At 33.5% G+C, this 16,318-nt stretch overlaps 1 protein-coding gene across 2 annotated transcripts in view; it reads left to right on the top strand.

The window, feature by feature from the left end:
• Positions 1-16,318, top strand: part of LOC149792259 (TBC1 domain family member 15-like) — a 62,055-nt gene that overhangs the window by 2,454 nt on the left and 43,283 nt on the right. For both annotated transcript variants that reach the window (XM_089970788.1, XM_089970787.1), the window contains exons 2-5: positions 5,195-5,296; positions 10,116-10,236; positions 13,072-13,285; positions 15,772-15,883. In XM_089970788.1, the coding sequence (XP_089826914.1) occupies positions 5,195-5,296; positions 10,116-10,236; positions 13,072-13,285; positions 15,772-15,883 (549 nt within the window). The remainder of the gene's footprint in view (positions 1-5,194; positions 5,297-10,115; positions 10,237-13,071; positions 13,286-15,771; positions 15,884-16,318) is intronic.

Below are 16,318 nucleotides of genomic sequence, written 5' to 3'. Positions count from 1 at the left end.
TGAAAGTGTTTTTCTGAGAACTTAATTAAGTGCAGACTGTGTTTTGATAACTGATTTGTGGAAGTATATGTATTGTTGCACTTAATCAAAAGTTGGTTTTCTTTGTATTATCACATTAATTATGTCTTTTGAATCAAATAAAGGAAGTGGGATAAAAGAAAAGGTAAAAGGCATGCAAATCCCACATACTTCAAATCTAGTGGCCTCGGTCATATGTCGGGTGAACTCACATCATTTGATTAATCGAACACTGTTACAAATATTATTGTGTATGTATAATAAACTACCTTAAATTAATGGACTCATTCATAACTGAGATCAAAGATAGCAAGATAACCAAGCAAAATGAATACTTCATAAAATAAAGAGTTTGTTTTCACAGATACTGACCATTGTGGGCAAGCCAGTTTTAGAGACTTCCTGAACTGGCACTTAGAGATATCCTCAAGGATGATAAGAAGTTTCACTATAACTTCCAATGAAATCATGACATCAATATTGTACTAAGTGAACAAAATAAAATCTGTGTTTTGACATAGATGATTGTCTCACGAAATAAATGTCTTTAGTTTTTAATAACAAGGAATCTTGTTTGGTGGTGTATCAACAGTTAGTCTCTAGTTCCCAGCTACATTGACTCCAGACTTGGCAGTGTGATATTAGATACCACTCCAGAAACCAGACAAATCAACAAAACAAAAAGCAGTGACATAAATACACAGATGTTTTCGCGTACACATGATGGTTGTTGAAACCAGTTTAAATGATCTTATACATGTTGGACGTTTGAAAATAAATGCTATTTATACAAAATAACAAACAACTTCATTGGAAAAAGGTCATTATTAAAAATTATTATTGACATGATTATAAACAAGGATTCGGTCATTAAATAGCCCAGTTTCCTAACACATGCACAGACACACACACACACGCACACAGAGTTTTCTCTATGTTTAAGTCGACTTTTTAAATTTTTGGAGGTCCCACAGTAACTCACGCCCTCGCTTATAGTGCGATCTATGTTTGTGGACCCCATTGTGTGTGAGTTATCAAGAGAGAGGTGTACATGTACTTTTCTTCCTTCTTTCTTAAAGGTATGAAATGGAACATGTAGAAAGTTTATTATCATTTTGGAGGAAGAGAGAATTCTGATATAAAATGATCATGCCTTGGTTCCTGCAATTACATATACATGTATTTATCTTTCAGAACACTCATATTTTCTATAGTAATCCCTGTCAGAACAGAACATGTGTATTCATCGCCTGTTGGCCTTTTTAAACAAAAATTCTGATACATCATGAAAGGCATTATCAATCCGCCACCAGAAATGTCACCAAAAACAACTATTAAAAAAAAAACTAATAAAAGAGAATAATAAAAAAAACGAAAACGGAGATCTACTTGTAGGTCTATCAGTGCAACCGCAACTAACTACACTCACCAACTTTGAAAGCAGGAAAAGTAACTGATGCAATCGACCAAACGACAGCTAAATCCTCTTGTTTTTAAAATGCACCCAGAAAAAAATAGTTTTACTGAAACTTCAAACAAAACTGATCACCTTTGAAGCACCAATCTTTCTGTTTAAATACTAAGCAAATGAAGAAGTAAAAATCAGTCTCACTCAAAATGTTCTACAGTTATTTGATGTGTTGCCACAGCAGTAAGAACAGACATCTGTTTGGTCCTCCAATGCTGTCCTTTACCGGTAACTTCAATAACACATGCACAATTTATCAAAGAAAGCTGACTGCACTCTTCACTAAAAACAAATAATTTTTTATGAAAGGAAGTCAGCACCAAATTTAAATTAAAGCAATGGAATCTGATACATTGTTGCATGTACTAAAGTGACTGGAACACATTTATTTTGCCATGAAAGGTTAATTTTTGCAGTAAAAATGTATGCTTATGGTAGCTACCAACTGCAGCATAAAACGCAGTCAATTTAATTGAAGATGGGGTATCTTGCAAAGATGTTTGTTAACTTTTTAATTTGTTTAAGTTTTCATTTCCCTATCAATAGTCTCATACCATAGATAACCTCGGCAAGATAATAGCTGTCTCCAGCTGACCAAAATCTAATCCAATTTAAGTACATGTAAATGTAGCATGTAAACAGCTACAGCCATGTGCTACTTGCAACAATTGTAGTGAATTGTTAAGTGACAATCAGATATAAATCGAAACGATGACTACTGTTTGTTTTAATATATATGTGTTATTTGTGATTTCTAACGGGATGTGAGACATATATGAAGTTTTTAACATGTGATCTATGCTCAGCTTTATGGGTTTATTATATACAAGTACAGTACCTAACACATTAACCCCTGGCAACGAGTTAACATGGCAGGAGGTAGTAGCCTACTGCCAAGCTCTGTAGCTTCAAGGTCATGCATAATACACTAAAGTGGGTGGTATTATAGAAAGGTGGACAGATGTAGCTCTACAATGATACCAAATAATCTGGAAGTTCTAGTTTCACTGCAAAATACAGAGGGAAAAACCTCATTTTTTGGACCCTATTTTTTTCTACCCAAATTTTGCCTGTGGTTTGAATCAGATTTTGTGTCCGGATTTTAGACTTTGGTCTCAGATCTAAGGCAGACCAGTATGAACACCAAACAGACAGATGAACCTTTGCAAAAAGTATTGTAAGGTGGCCATTTGGAATAAAGATTGGTTTCATAACAAAAATAATGGGTCCGTTAAGCAAAAAAAAAAAAGAACTCCAACTTTTACCCATCTGCTCAAGCATGAGCCAAATAGCCAATAAAAAATGATGTTTCTAACACAACTAGGCATTAGGTTATTGGAAAATCACCTGGAAGTTAATGTCTTAGGATGTATTGAGAAATAGCTTTCAAAATGTGTTTCCTACTTGAATTTCAGGCAAAAATGACAAAAACCTCCAGGGGTTAATGTGTTAATGCATTATGGATTGTACTACACAAATGTAAATTGTCTATATACAAGTGTTTTTCAGACTAGCTTGTCTTCATTTGATCAAAATGACATATTTTTGCATGCACTTTTATTACCCCCTCCACCTGCCATAGTTTAAGAAAATGCATCATTTTCATCAGCTAACTGACTTGGTTGGTTATAACACAGTTCGGTCTATAACACAGTCAGTTTCTATGGACCCCAACTACCATGTTATAGTGGGGTCACACTGTATTATGGAAAAATATGAAAGATTTATTGTATAGTATCACTGGAAATGTAAGTGTTATTGCTCTATGAAAGGTTTATAGTATATTATCACTGGAAATGTAACTATTAGGGCTGTATAAAAGGTTTATAATATATTATTACTGGAAATTTAACTATTTAATTTAACTATTAGGACTGTATGAAAAGTTTATTGTGTATTATCACTTGAAATATAACTATTAGGGCTGTATAAAAGGTTTATTGTATATTATGACTGGAAATGTAACTATTAGGGCTATATGAAAGATTTATAGTATACTATTATAACTGGAAATGAAACTATTATGGTTATATGAAGGGTTTATAATATATTATAGCTGTGGCTACATGAAAGTTTGATAGTATATTATAACTGGAAATGTAACTACATGTATATGGGATACATGAAAGGTTTACAGTATATTATCACTGGAAATGTAACTATACAGGGATACATGAAAGGTTTACCAAGTATTATCACTGGAAATGTAACTTTTATGGCTATATAAAAGGTTCATAGTATATTTTCACTGAAAGCTTTCAGAAGCTGGATAAAATAAAGTAATACCCCTAAAATAGTGCCAAAATTTGTACATATATTTTCATTGTTAAAAAACCACACAGTTTTTATCTCTAATATAACAACGTCCATAATTATATTATTTACCTATTGGGTAAAATCTAAATCGTAAAAATGGAAAAATAAACTATACTTTATTAAAGAGAAGAGTTTTAAAGATTTGAATGTCAACTTGAAAGAAACGTCACCTCCATAGTGAATAAGTCTAAAACCTTCACCTAGTTATATAGGTCATATATCTAAGAACATGTTTCAGTGGAGAATAATATTTGTTTTAAAATTAACATAGAGAAAAATGGATTGTTATTTCATGTGTTTTTCATTGCTATCAATTTCTAAGTAATGTAATTAACTTTGATATTAGTCTTATGTAAACTCTGAACCTCTGAAAACCATGAGCAGTTGACTAATTCTGTTACGTGTAGTAATACATGTATTTGGACTCTGACAATATTTTTTCAGTTGCAAATTAAATACTGTTATTAGATCTCTGACAGTATGCATAATTATGAAAAAGATTCATGTGATTTATGTATTTTCATTTTTTCAGTTGTCTCTAAGAAGAGACAAATTTATATTATGGCCTTCATCTGTTGCGCATCATTTGTTTTCGATCCATCATTATTCTTTAAAAATAGTCATTTTCTCAGTTTGAACTAAATTTGGACTGCTTCGGTGACCTAGTGGTTAGAGCGTCTGCTTTGGATGCAGGAGGTCATGGGTTCAACCCATGGCCAAGTCATACCAGAGACATACAAAAATGATACTAACAGCTGCCTTGCTTGGCGTTCAGCATTAAGAGGTTAGTGTTAGGACTGGTTGGCCTGTTGTTGGGATAATGTGATTGGGTGGGACATAATGATAATGTCTACTGCATGATGCCCCAGTGCTAGACATCACTGTAAACTGCCACATTGCAGACATCATAGCGATATGACTGAAAAATTGTTAAAGCTACGTTAAAAATCAAAATCACATCACACATTAAATGTGGCAGACAGCATTATGATATGACACCCTTCTAAGTTAGTACAAATGGTCACTATCCAATATGGCCATTGTTGCTAAATATAGGAAAACCTTTGACTTTTCATAAACTGCTCCCCAGAAATTGACTGAATTTGAAAGCATCATCCTGACCCAGATTCATGTGATATCATAAGTATTCATTATCTGGTCTCAGACTTTTTGTCCGTGATATCATAAGTATTCATTATCTGGTCTCAGACTTTTTGTCCATTTATTTTTGTACACTGAAATATTTTAATATGTTTGGGACAGCAACAAAAAAAATTGGTAACCACACGTAACTTAATAGTAAATACATTATATGGAAATGCCGATATTGTTCCCACCTTTAATTGCCCTTTGAATTCTTCCTATTAATTTACAGTCAAGTTTCCATTGCAGGTGCTGTTTGAAAGAGACGGAGTGTATATTCATATTAATGTCAACTCGAACACATCCGACAAAGATGCTCATATTCCTGGCAAGGTTTACTTACTTCAGAAGGTATGATTTTTTTTTTAACAGACAAAGTGACATCACATGAATGAAAGCTATATGGAGGACATACTCCTTGATTTTGTATTGTGGGTGGTGTATACTGAAATTTGCTCTTGCCATCCTTTACTCTTTCATTTCTAGAGCATGTCCATATGTTCCAAAACCCTTCAAGATGTCCCAATGAAACTTGGTACATATATTAGTTTCAGCATTTTTAATGATGTCATGTATGTATCTATCCATTATCCACACTCTTGTTGCAGGGTAAACACTCCAAAACTGTTTTAGATATACATATGTTAGACTAGTGGTCCAGATGTACCATTTTGTGTCACAGTTTTTCAGATACAATATGTTTTTAGTTTTCATCCATTTATCATTTCTTTCTTCCATCCATCATTCCCACTTTTATTTTGATATAACTCAAAGACTTCTTAAGAATGATATATCTCTATCAAACCAGCTGCACATATTAGACTAGTGGTGTATATGACATATTAGACTAGTGGTATATATGTCATACTAGACTGGTGGTGTATATGACATATTAGACTAAAGGTGTATATGACATTAGACTAGTGGTATATATGACATATTAGACTAGTTTTATATATGACATATTAGACTAGTGGTGTATATGACATATTAGACTAGTGGTGTATATGACATTAGTCTAGTGGTGTATATGACATATTAGACTAGTGGTGTATATGACATTAGACTATTGACGTGTGTGTGTGTGTGTGTATATATATATATATATACAGGGCTCGAATTTAACACAAATTTCTTTGTGGCCAGAAGGATTAGTATATTGAGAAATTTACTAGTCCTGCCAAATCTTCACTAGTCCTGTTCACAAAACAATGTCACACAGCTTTCATGTACATTTACCAATTCAGTTTTAAAGTTCGAACAATCCCTAACAAAACTGGATGTTTTCTGTTTGTTTTTGCGAATTGCATACACCAGTTACACCACATAACGTTCCTTTCCTCGTCATAGTTAAGCCATTCCCTGTCTTTTGTCCATTTCTTATGAAACTTTCTATTACGCTTTTCCCTATCATAAGGATTGTTCCTCATCATTCTCATTCAACTTTTGCTTTTTTTCCCTTTGGCTGAACACTTTCTATCAAATGCCACATTTTGCCTGTCTTATAAGGAGGGAATTGTGATTTGTTTTGAAATACGAGATGTTATAGTATAGCTGACGTGAATTATTTAAAGCAAGAAAAGGAATGGCACATTGTCCTTTATATAAAAAAGTCAGAGCAAGAAACATGTTTCAAAACACATGTCTTTGCCTCCTCCCACAATTAAATGGACTCTCCCTAACAAAGACTTAACTTCAGCGGATGTTCTGCATGATCAAAGCAGTGGCTGTTGTAAACACTGCTATAAAATATTAGCATCAGAAGATAGTGTTAGTTTCAGCTTGGAAAAGGTGTATTCCTATCAAGCGAAGCCATCTGACACTCGGCGCGTTGTATTTAAAGCTCCAATTACGGTATCATAAGTCATAAGTTTGGTAATTGTTCCAAATTAATCGACCCTCAGTGTATTGTTGAAATTAATAATAAGGCGGAAAATTCTCAAATCTTAGATGCCCATGCTCACAGATTTTAATTCCTAACAAATGTACGGCATTCTGCTTGGATACCTCCACATGTATTCAATTATTTGCTCATTCTTGTAAGGGAAAAATATAAAAACTATTCTTATCATCATAGAAAAAGTAGTTGTATGGAAAGGATGTGTCAATAATGTGATCATAATAAATTGATCTAATTCTTATAATTATTTCGATGGAAATGTAAAATATGTAGTTTCCTGTTTTTGCCTGTTGGAGCATCTTAGTTGCGAGCACAAAAAAAAAGAACCTTAAACAAATAAACTTGCAAACTAATTTCTTTGAATAGTTTTTGCCGTGTTCTTTTGCTCTATACCCTACACTGGCTATCCATTCAATCCAGAATCAAACACAGAATTTGTTCTCTGTGCAACATTTCAGTGTCAGACTCCAGTCCAACATACCTATCTGACCTCACCCATGTGTACACACCAGCAAGATACTTACGTGCCTCTTCTGACAATCGTATACTCATTATTCCCACTATGAAAACAAAGTCATATGGACAGCATTCTTTTGCATACCAGGACCCAGCAACGTGGAATGAATTGCCCACTGACACAAAGACACAGTGATCACATTCAAGAGGGCTCTCAGAACTCACTTATTTCGACTGCAAGAACAAACTTAAAGACCTAATAATGTTTCCTACCTGAAATATTCTCAGCATATTTTTTTATTTTTTAATTTTTTCTAATTTCATGTTGTTTGTTTTTGTACTAATATTAATATGTTTCTTATCTTATAGGTGTTGTCTAATATTGTAAAGCGCTTAGAGCTTCTAAAGATTAGGCGCTATACAAAGTCCTCATTATTATTATTAGTAGTAGTAGTAGTAGTATACCGCTTTGTAGTTTGTTACTGTGGTCGAGTGAATAAAGTGTGATAGCATGTCATTTTTTCATTTAATTCGTTATCAGATTAATTAGGATCAATTACCAAACTTCCGTTGTTTATGAAGGGACCATAATTTGCACTGTTAAGTGAAATGCACAAAATCAGATGGATTCTTGTTATAGAAACGCACCTTTCCGAGGCAGAAATTGACTCCATCTTCTCATGCTAATATTTTATGACTATGTTTACAATGGCCACTGCTTTGATTCTACAAAACATCTGCTAAGTTAAGTCTTTATTAGAGAATGGCGTAAACAAATGCTGACTATTGATAACCAAAACTTAATAGCCCATCGTACTATTAACATTATGAAAGTTACTAGTCCGACAGGAAATCTGCAGCCTCGGGCTAGCGGACTACCTCTAATTTCGAGCCTCGTATGTGTGTATATATATATATATATATATATATATATATATATATATATATATATATATATAAGAAAAATTTCTTTCAAAGTACATGAAATAGTTTATTTTAAAAATGTATTATCATTTTGGGGAAGTGATCATGTGTGAATTTGGATATAATACAATCATGGCATGGTTCCTGAAATTTTAAATATATGTATATGTATTTTTCTCATACCCAGAAAAATATTTTTTTAAAGTATGAGAAATGGTGTGTAAAATGTTTATTATCATTTGGGGGAAGAGGGTTCACATATGAATTTGATTATAATATGATTGTGGCATGGCTTCTGAAATTTAACAGTTTTGCCAGGTTCTTGAAGTGCTATGCCAAAATAAACATTATCAGAAATGTTATTTATTACTGATCCATGAGTAAAGCCAGTAAGTAGTATTTGTGATTTTCTTCAATTAATTCTGTATACAATCGTTGCTCAAACATTGGCTGATGTGTTTCTTCTTCAACTGCATACACAGCCAAGCAGCAGACAATGCGGTGGTTGATGAAAGATTCTCACAATTTTTAATAAACATCAAAAAATGAAAGCCACCAACATGTTTGCTGGGCTTGGCGGTGTTATTAGACACAGTCAACTGACCAGTAAATAATGTCCACTTTATTAGCTGAAAATTAAAAGGGTATGAAATTGTACATGCGTTCAGCTCAAAAATCTTTATAGAAGTATTTTTCACACATTTCTTTCGATATTCACAAAATCTGAAGTAAAATTAATATGCACACTGAAACCATGCATAGTTTAATTATTCTTGTTGTAGTCGTTAAAAGGAATAGGCTTACAAGTGTTAATTATTTTGGAATTTACAATGGATAAAGGTACACGGAAATGCATAAAAGAAAATTTTAACAGTATGAAATTTGTACAGTTACCGTTCATAGACCCTAGAATGTAATGAATCATACATGTGCTTTATCTTAACCTAATTTTGCTGTTAATTTTTCCCATTGAATTCAGACACATAATGATCTGTGACAAAATTACTGAATAGTTTAAATATGTTAGCAATTTTTGCAATGGAATTACTTGTATCATGGATTAATTGCATGCCACGATGGTATATCAGATGGTAAGTAAATGGTGTTAATATTCTGTTCATGCTGTATATTAGACACTGAATTCAGACACAATAATCTGTGACAAAATAATTGAATATTTTAAATCAGTGTGCAATTTTTCAATGGAATTACATGCATTATGGATGAATTGGATGGCATGATAGTAAATGGTGTTGTTACCCTATTCATGATATACATTAGACTTAAATAAACCATATATGTGCCAATGCATTGTTCTCTGGAAAAAAGTAAAATACTGTACAGCCCCGCATTAACACGACCTCGCTATTAATGCAATCCAATTTTTTGGACCCCACTTATCGCATTATAGTGGGGTTCCACTGCAGTAGACTGTAGTATGATGGCATTGTTCATACCCATCAGAAGTTAATCCTGTTCTCCAAAGTCACCATAATACACAGAACACTGATATGACACTATGGTTTGTTACTCATTATAAAGACATTTAAGCATATTCAATGTGATATTAACAAGTTTACAAGTTAAAGGAACAGGCATTTGAATGGACTTATACTATAATTATTTGAAACTGTGCATACATTATTGTTGAAGTGTCCTGAAAAACAGAACCCACTTGCAACAAAAAAAGTGAAAAAACAAAACTAGAATTGTACTAGAAAATTCAGTCATTAAAAGCAATGCAGTGCCATACTTGGTCAGTGTCAACTATATCTGTTTAGTGATCCGTGTGTCCATTGCCTCTTCAGGTTAGACAGAAATTAGCTTGAGTAATCTGATTCATTCTCTGTTCATATTGTACATTAATGTATAATGATCTTGCATCTATAGGCAGATGGAACCTTCTTAGAGTGGAAGGCAGAAGAGGTTGTCTCCCTTGATGGGCACTCTGAACAAGACTGGGCTGTTATCAGCTCAGTAGGTTACCAGCCAGATAGAGACTCCGATCCATGTAAGTTAGCTCTTCAATTTTGTAGTTAGTAGAGCTATATATTTATCTTTCACTGACTTGGCGGTGTACACCCAACTGCAAATATAGACTCGTATTTGCTGTTGCATTATGCATCAGCAGATCAAGAACTAACAGCAAAACCTGCAAGTACATGACGTGAAGAAAGACCTGTCTAAGCACCCATAGGAGTAGCTTGTACATTGTATATAAGGATATACGCTATGGGTGAACTGATACACCTGTGCTGCATATCGATGCAATTCATGATACACGGCCTGCAATACATTACATATGAACTTTGTCATCTTTCCATCTTTAGACGGTAGGTGGTGCCCTTTTATGTATGTTGACATTCTGTTTGTATTTCTTATATATAATTTTTATATATATATGTGTTTTATTAAACAATTTAATGGTGGCTCTGTTTAACTCACTTTAGCCACCACTCCCATTGTTTTGTACTACATAAATGCCTTGAAAACATCTTATTACCAACTTCATGTCTCATATTTGGAAGACATTATGATATTATTTTAAAAACTGAAGAAATAATGCAATTTCCTCCTGCAAAGAAAATCTCATCTAGTACAAATCCAGTCATGGGATTGAGGATGAATATCTACAGAATCTGTCACATTGTACTTCCTGCAGATGCAAAAGACTGCTGTGGCAACAGGTACTTGTATATGTTAGTGAAGATGGAAAACTATTGGCAACACCCAGTACTATTCTATTATTTAACTTGCAAAAGGAGATAAACTTGAGTGATTTGAAATCTGACCCATTGCTGATTCTGTGCTAATTTATTTATTCCATAGGCACCTTCATTCACTGGTTAAACATCTCTGCATAAAAATAGAAATTGCATATTTTTCCCCATTGACAATTTATGAAGAGATGCTGCCAGGAGTTTATTTTAAGGAGTTCTCCCCCTTTGTCAAAGAAAAAATAGGAGGAGGAGGAAGAAACAGCCATAGTTAAATATTTACCTAAAATTTTATATCTGTCTCTCTTTCTTCCTGCTACACATTCTTAGAGCTCTACTGAGATCAACATATTTAAAGGATGTCACATCTAGTTGTATAAGCATTAATCTGTTAATTATTTCTGAGCATACTCTGCTCCTTATCATGTATGAATATTATTCTGTGCTTCTATCTGTAGGGGCATACACATAGCTAGCTTTGTCAGCTTGAAGATGATGGGAAACTGATCTTCGTGTATGTTATGTACAGTTTTCCTGAACTCAAAGATTCTTTTGGATACATCTGCTCCAAAATTGGATTTTTTTTCACTTACATAAACTTATTTTGTTAAATCAGTAGCTTACTGAATACAATGCCAGATTTCTTATCTGTTCCACAGTGCTGTATTAGGGTTTTAGTCCATCAGTGCCATAATCTGCTTGTGCCAACAGGTATTCAAATAAATATCTTTACTTCTTAATTTCACTTTTTTGCCCATATTTATTCAATTTATCTTAACCCTGATATGGATACATGGTTTTTTAACATATGATCCGCACAAATTTTGCATGAGTCATGCAATCCCACACTCAGAGAGCATATTTGTTTAAGTACTGTACTTATCAGTTAATGACTTCTGTGTGAAGTCTCTTTGTTGCTTTGCCGGTACTTCCCGTTTATCACACAAAGAATAAGCTACATTAATTTCTGACTGCTGGTTATGGTGTAACCTGGATCGGAACAAGCAATAACCAACAATAAGAATTCATTGTAACATATTTCACCTTGTGACACACCGGTAGTGTAGATTTGAAATTGACCATAGTAGACACGATACATTTCAAAGTAGAAACTTAACATAAAAGTGGTTATGAGATGATGAGTCAAGTACTTCATTATATATGTGGAACACATTTGGAATGTATAGTAAATGCTAAACATACTGCTAGGCCAAGATAATTAGCATGAAATGTGGGGGGTAGCAGATTATGAACCATGTCATTCGTGTTAATTTGTAGACAGCAAGCAAGTATTCTCAGATAGTCTTTTTCATTTTTACTAATAAAAATTAGTGCCTGAGACTGCATATGCTGTTTCAGATGAATTATAATTTTTACAGAATAACATGGTAAACTAATAATAATTATTCACGACTGTCTTTTGGTCTAGAGTCTACTTTTTGTGCATGATTATATCTTGTATTTGTTTTGGAAAATCAAAACTAGTGTACAAAGAACATACGGTTGAAATATCTCTGCTTGAAGATTCAAGATAAACTTTACAGTGGTGTTCATGTGTGCATCTGAGATAATTTAATTGAAATTGTTTATCTGTAAATTAAAGACTTGCTTATCATGTGGCCAAAACATTTGTATCCCAGCTTATATTAAGTATTTTCTTGCACTGTAAGATTAAGGTCTATGCATTTTCTTTGGAGTAATCAGTAGAACAAACAGTAGAGATCCTAATGTGTCAATGCATTATGAAATGGCAGATTAAAGTCTTTCCATTTTGCAGTTGGACTTGCCTTATATGCAAGTATATATATATATATATATATATATATATATATATATATATATATATATATATATATATATATATATATATATATATAGGGTATTTTGCTAAAACTTGATGTTTATGGGCTACTGCAAAATTGTTTTTAAAAAAATTAAGACTACGATATTCGGGCAAATTAAACCAGGGAGTTAAGAAAATAGTTATTTATTTATGGCAAAGATATACTGAAAGATAGAAAACATTCAGTTAGTTGAATGTGTAGACAGTTTTGTTGCCAGGATACAAAAAATGGTAAGAATTGTATGATGTCTTTGTTTTTTGTAATTAGTAACATCTGTTCTTTTAGGTATGAAAGCAGGCAGTAAGGCTGAATGGAAAAAATATAATGTAAACTTTGACATACTGGACCTGAAGAGTTTCAAGAGAAATGCCCCAAACCATGGATGGGCATATATTATCTTCATTCTGAAAGATGGCTCCACATTTCCAGCACTTCATTTTCATAGTGGTGGAAGTAAAGCACTTCTTAAAGAGCTGGAGAAATTTGTTCATATCAGGAGGTAAGGAAATTAGGATTCTCTCTATCCTTGAATTCTATTTCTCTAATGGATTTTTAGTTTCATGCATATGAATTTCTCAGAATAATTCTTATTTGATTTTTTTTTTAAATATATGGTTTCAGCATTTTATCACTGTCTTGGTAAATGGTCATCAGATGTGCCATGAATGATGAGTTTCATAAGTCATGGTAAATGATCATCAAACTTGCCTTGAATGATGCATGTCATAAGTCATGGTAAATGGTCATCAGACTTGCTGTGAATGATGCCTGTCATAAGTCATGGTAAATAATCATCAAACTTGCTGTGAATGATGCCTGTCATAAGTCATGGTAAATGGTCATCAGACTTGCTGCGAATGATGCCTGTCATAAGTCCTGGTAAATGGTCATCAGACTTGCTGTGAATGATGCCTGTCATAAGTCTATGGTAAATGATCATCAGACTTGCCATGAACGATGTATTTCATAACTCATGGTAAATGGTCATCAGACTTGCTGCGAATGATGCCTGTCATAAGTCATGGTAAATAATCATAAAACTTGCTGTGAATGATGCCTGTCATAAGTCATGGTAAATTGTCATCAGACTTGCTGCAAATGATGCCTGTCATGGTAAATGGTCATCAGACTTGCTGCGAATGATGCCTGCCATAAGTCATGGTAAATGGTCATCAGACTTGCTTTGAATGTTGCCTGTCATAAGTCCTGGTAAATGGTCATCAGACTTGCTGCGAATGATGCCTGTCATAAGTCCTGGTAAATGGTCATCAGACTTGCTGTGAATGATGCCTGTCACAAGTCATGGTAAATGATCATCAGACTTGCTTTAAATGAAATCACGCAAAAGACATACATGCCAACCATCACACTTTTTTCACCAAATTGTGTTCTCTGCTAGACTGTATATGGATTATGCTTCTTTGCTACATTAAAAAATAAAATAAAAATAAAGCAATAAAAAGTTGTTTTTGTTATTTTTATTGTTATCTCATTAATTAAAGTCATATAAATTTTAGAATATTCTTAAAAAGGTGACTGTTGTATAAGAATAGCATAAGTGTACTTCCTTATTTGCTACTTATAGCAACTGACCCATTTCCAAGAAAATGAATGAGTTTCTTCGAAAGTGAACTTGCCAAACAAATTCATTTTATTGATGAGTTAGTCATTGAACCAGTCTATAATTTTGAAGAAAATGCGCGAGATGTTAAGTGAGATGCTTTACGGTGCGAGTTGTGGATGTTATGTGACTGAAAATGTTAGAGTAGTTGGATCTTTTAAAACTAAAACATTTCATATCAGAAAAAGTGACAGAACAATACCACTTTACAAACTTTAAAAGAAGAATATGAGAATAACATAATACAGCACTCTGAGCACCTGCCCATGATCATTGCAGAATTCCAGTTCATGGTCATTCAGGAAAAGTTAGACATAGACTAGTTGAAGCTGCATATAAACGGTTTTTCAGTACATATTGTGTTTGTATTCTGGTTCTAATCCATATGGATTTATCCCATTGTGACAATAATTTTGACCAGCTCAGAACCAGGTTAATAGTAAAAATGTATCTTTTTCACATGTGCTGTAATTCTTGCATGTAATACAGACCTGCCAACTCTTATAATTTTGCCATAAGTCTTAAAAAAATTGCCCTTAAAATACGGACTTACAGCATACTAGCAAAAACTGCGGAAAAATGATTGTTGCCGAAAAATCCGGATAATTGGTTCATCTGTGTTTTATTTGGATCTGGGTTCATCTCATAATTATTGAAATTTGGGAACCAGACTAACTTTGCCACAGCACCCCAGACGCTTTAGACTGCTCCTGTTTGTTCATGCAAAGTGTCTGCATGATCAAGCTGTTGATTATAGAATTTTTTTATATGGCATCCAGAAAGCGATGCATGTTTAAGACTAAAGGGAAAACAAGCTTCTAACAAAGTGTTAATAATCAACACAGAATAATAAAAATGAGTATTCAGATTTTTGTGAATAAAGCTGGAAAGGACAAATTACATTCATTGCACATCACGTGCCAATTTGAGTATGTCTTGTGGTGGGAGATATGATTGCTGTCATCATGTGAAATGAAAAAGAATTTCCAAGAATTATGTGAAGTTGAGAGATAGCAACAAGCGATTGAGTTGCATAGGGTTTAGACCTAGAGTTTGTGCAACTGTACTAGTGGTAAATAAAGTCTACGCGTACTTTACAAACTTTTAATTAACGTTTTCCAGGTTTACAGTAGCAGTTATTGATATTCTGTTACACCTTACTGAAAGCTGGTCAATCTTACAGAAAAGAAATAGCTGCCTTACTAAGATGGACTTGTCGCGGTTGGCAGATCTGGTAATATGTAGATTACACTTGTATGCACAAAGTACACATTTTGCCACTTATAATAGCAATAATAATACTTATACCTCTTGGGGTTGGGTTGACATGTATGAAATAATTAACATTACAATTTGTTTTCCAGGTCCCGATATGACAACCGATTGTTCATTATACAGGACCATGACCCTGATGCTCTGTCCAAATCCTTTGATGAACTTAATCTCTTCTCTGATTCTCAGGTTGATTACATAGCAGTAAGTATTTTGTTTGTTTAAAATATAGTAATTATTCAACCAATTTACTGCAAATGTTTCCTTTAGATTTTGTACAGTTCAGCAGATCTACTGGTCGTAGAAGAGTTCTTACAGTGTCTATTCCTCAGTGAAAAAGATGTCAACAGACTCTCTTTATGGTGGTCATCTCGAAAAATATTTTTACATCCATCCATCCCAAATTGATGGCCTTATCAAAAAGAAGTTTTCCCCAGTGAACTTAAAGATACCTAGTTGATCCAAAATGAAAATGGTGTCAACCATAATTCCAATATGGCTGTCATGATGACCATCTTGAAGGTCTTGTTGTTTTTACTGCCCCTGAATGGATGGTCATGTTGACATAGGATTTTTACCAAAAAATTTTAATGATGTCTGTGTGATCCAAAATTAAAATGCTGCCAATCTGACATCCAA

The sequence above is a fragment of the Sinohyriopsis cumingii genome, chromosome 9, assembly GCF_028554795.1.
Source record: "Sinohyriopsis cumingii isolate HCF-2022 chromosome 9, ASM2855479v2, whole genome shotgun sequence".
Classification (NCBI taxonomy): Eukaryota; Metazoa; Mollusca; class Bivalvia; order Unionida; family Unionidae; genus Sinohyriopsis; species Sinohyriopsis cumingii.
This window is presented reverse-complemented; position numbering and strand designations above follow the sequence as displayed.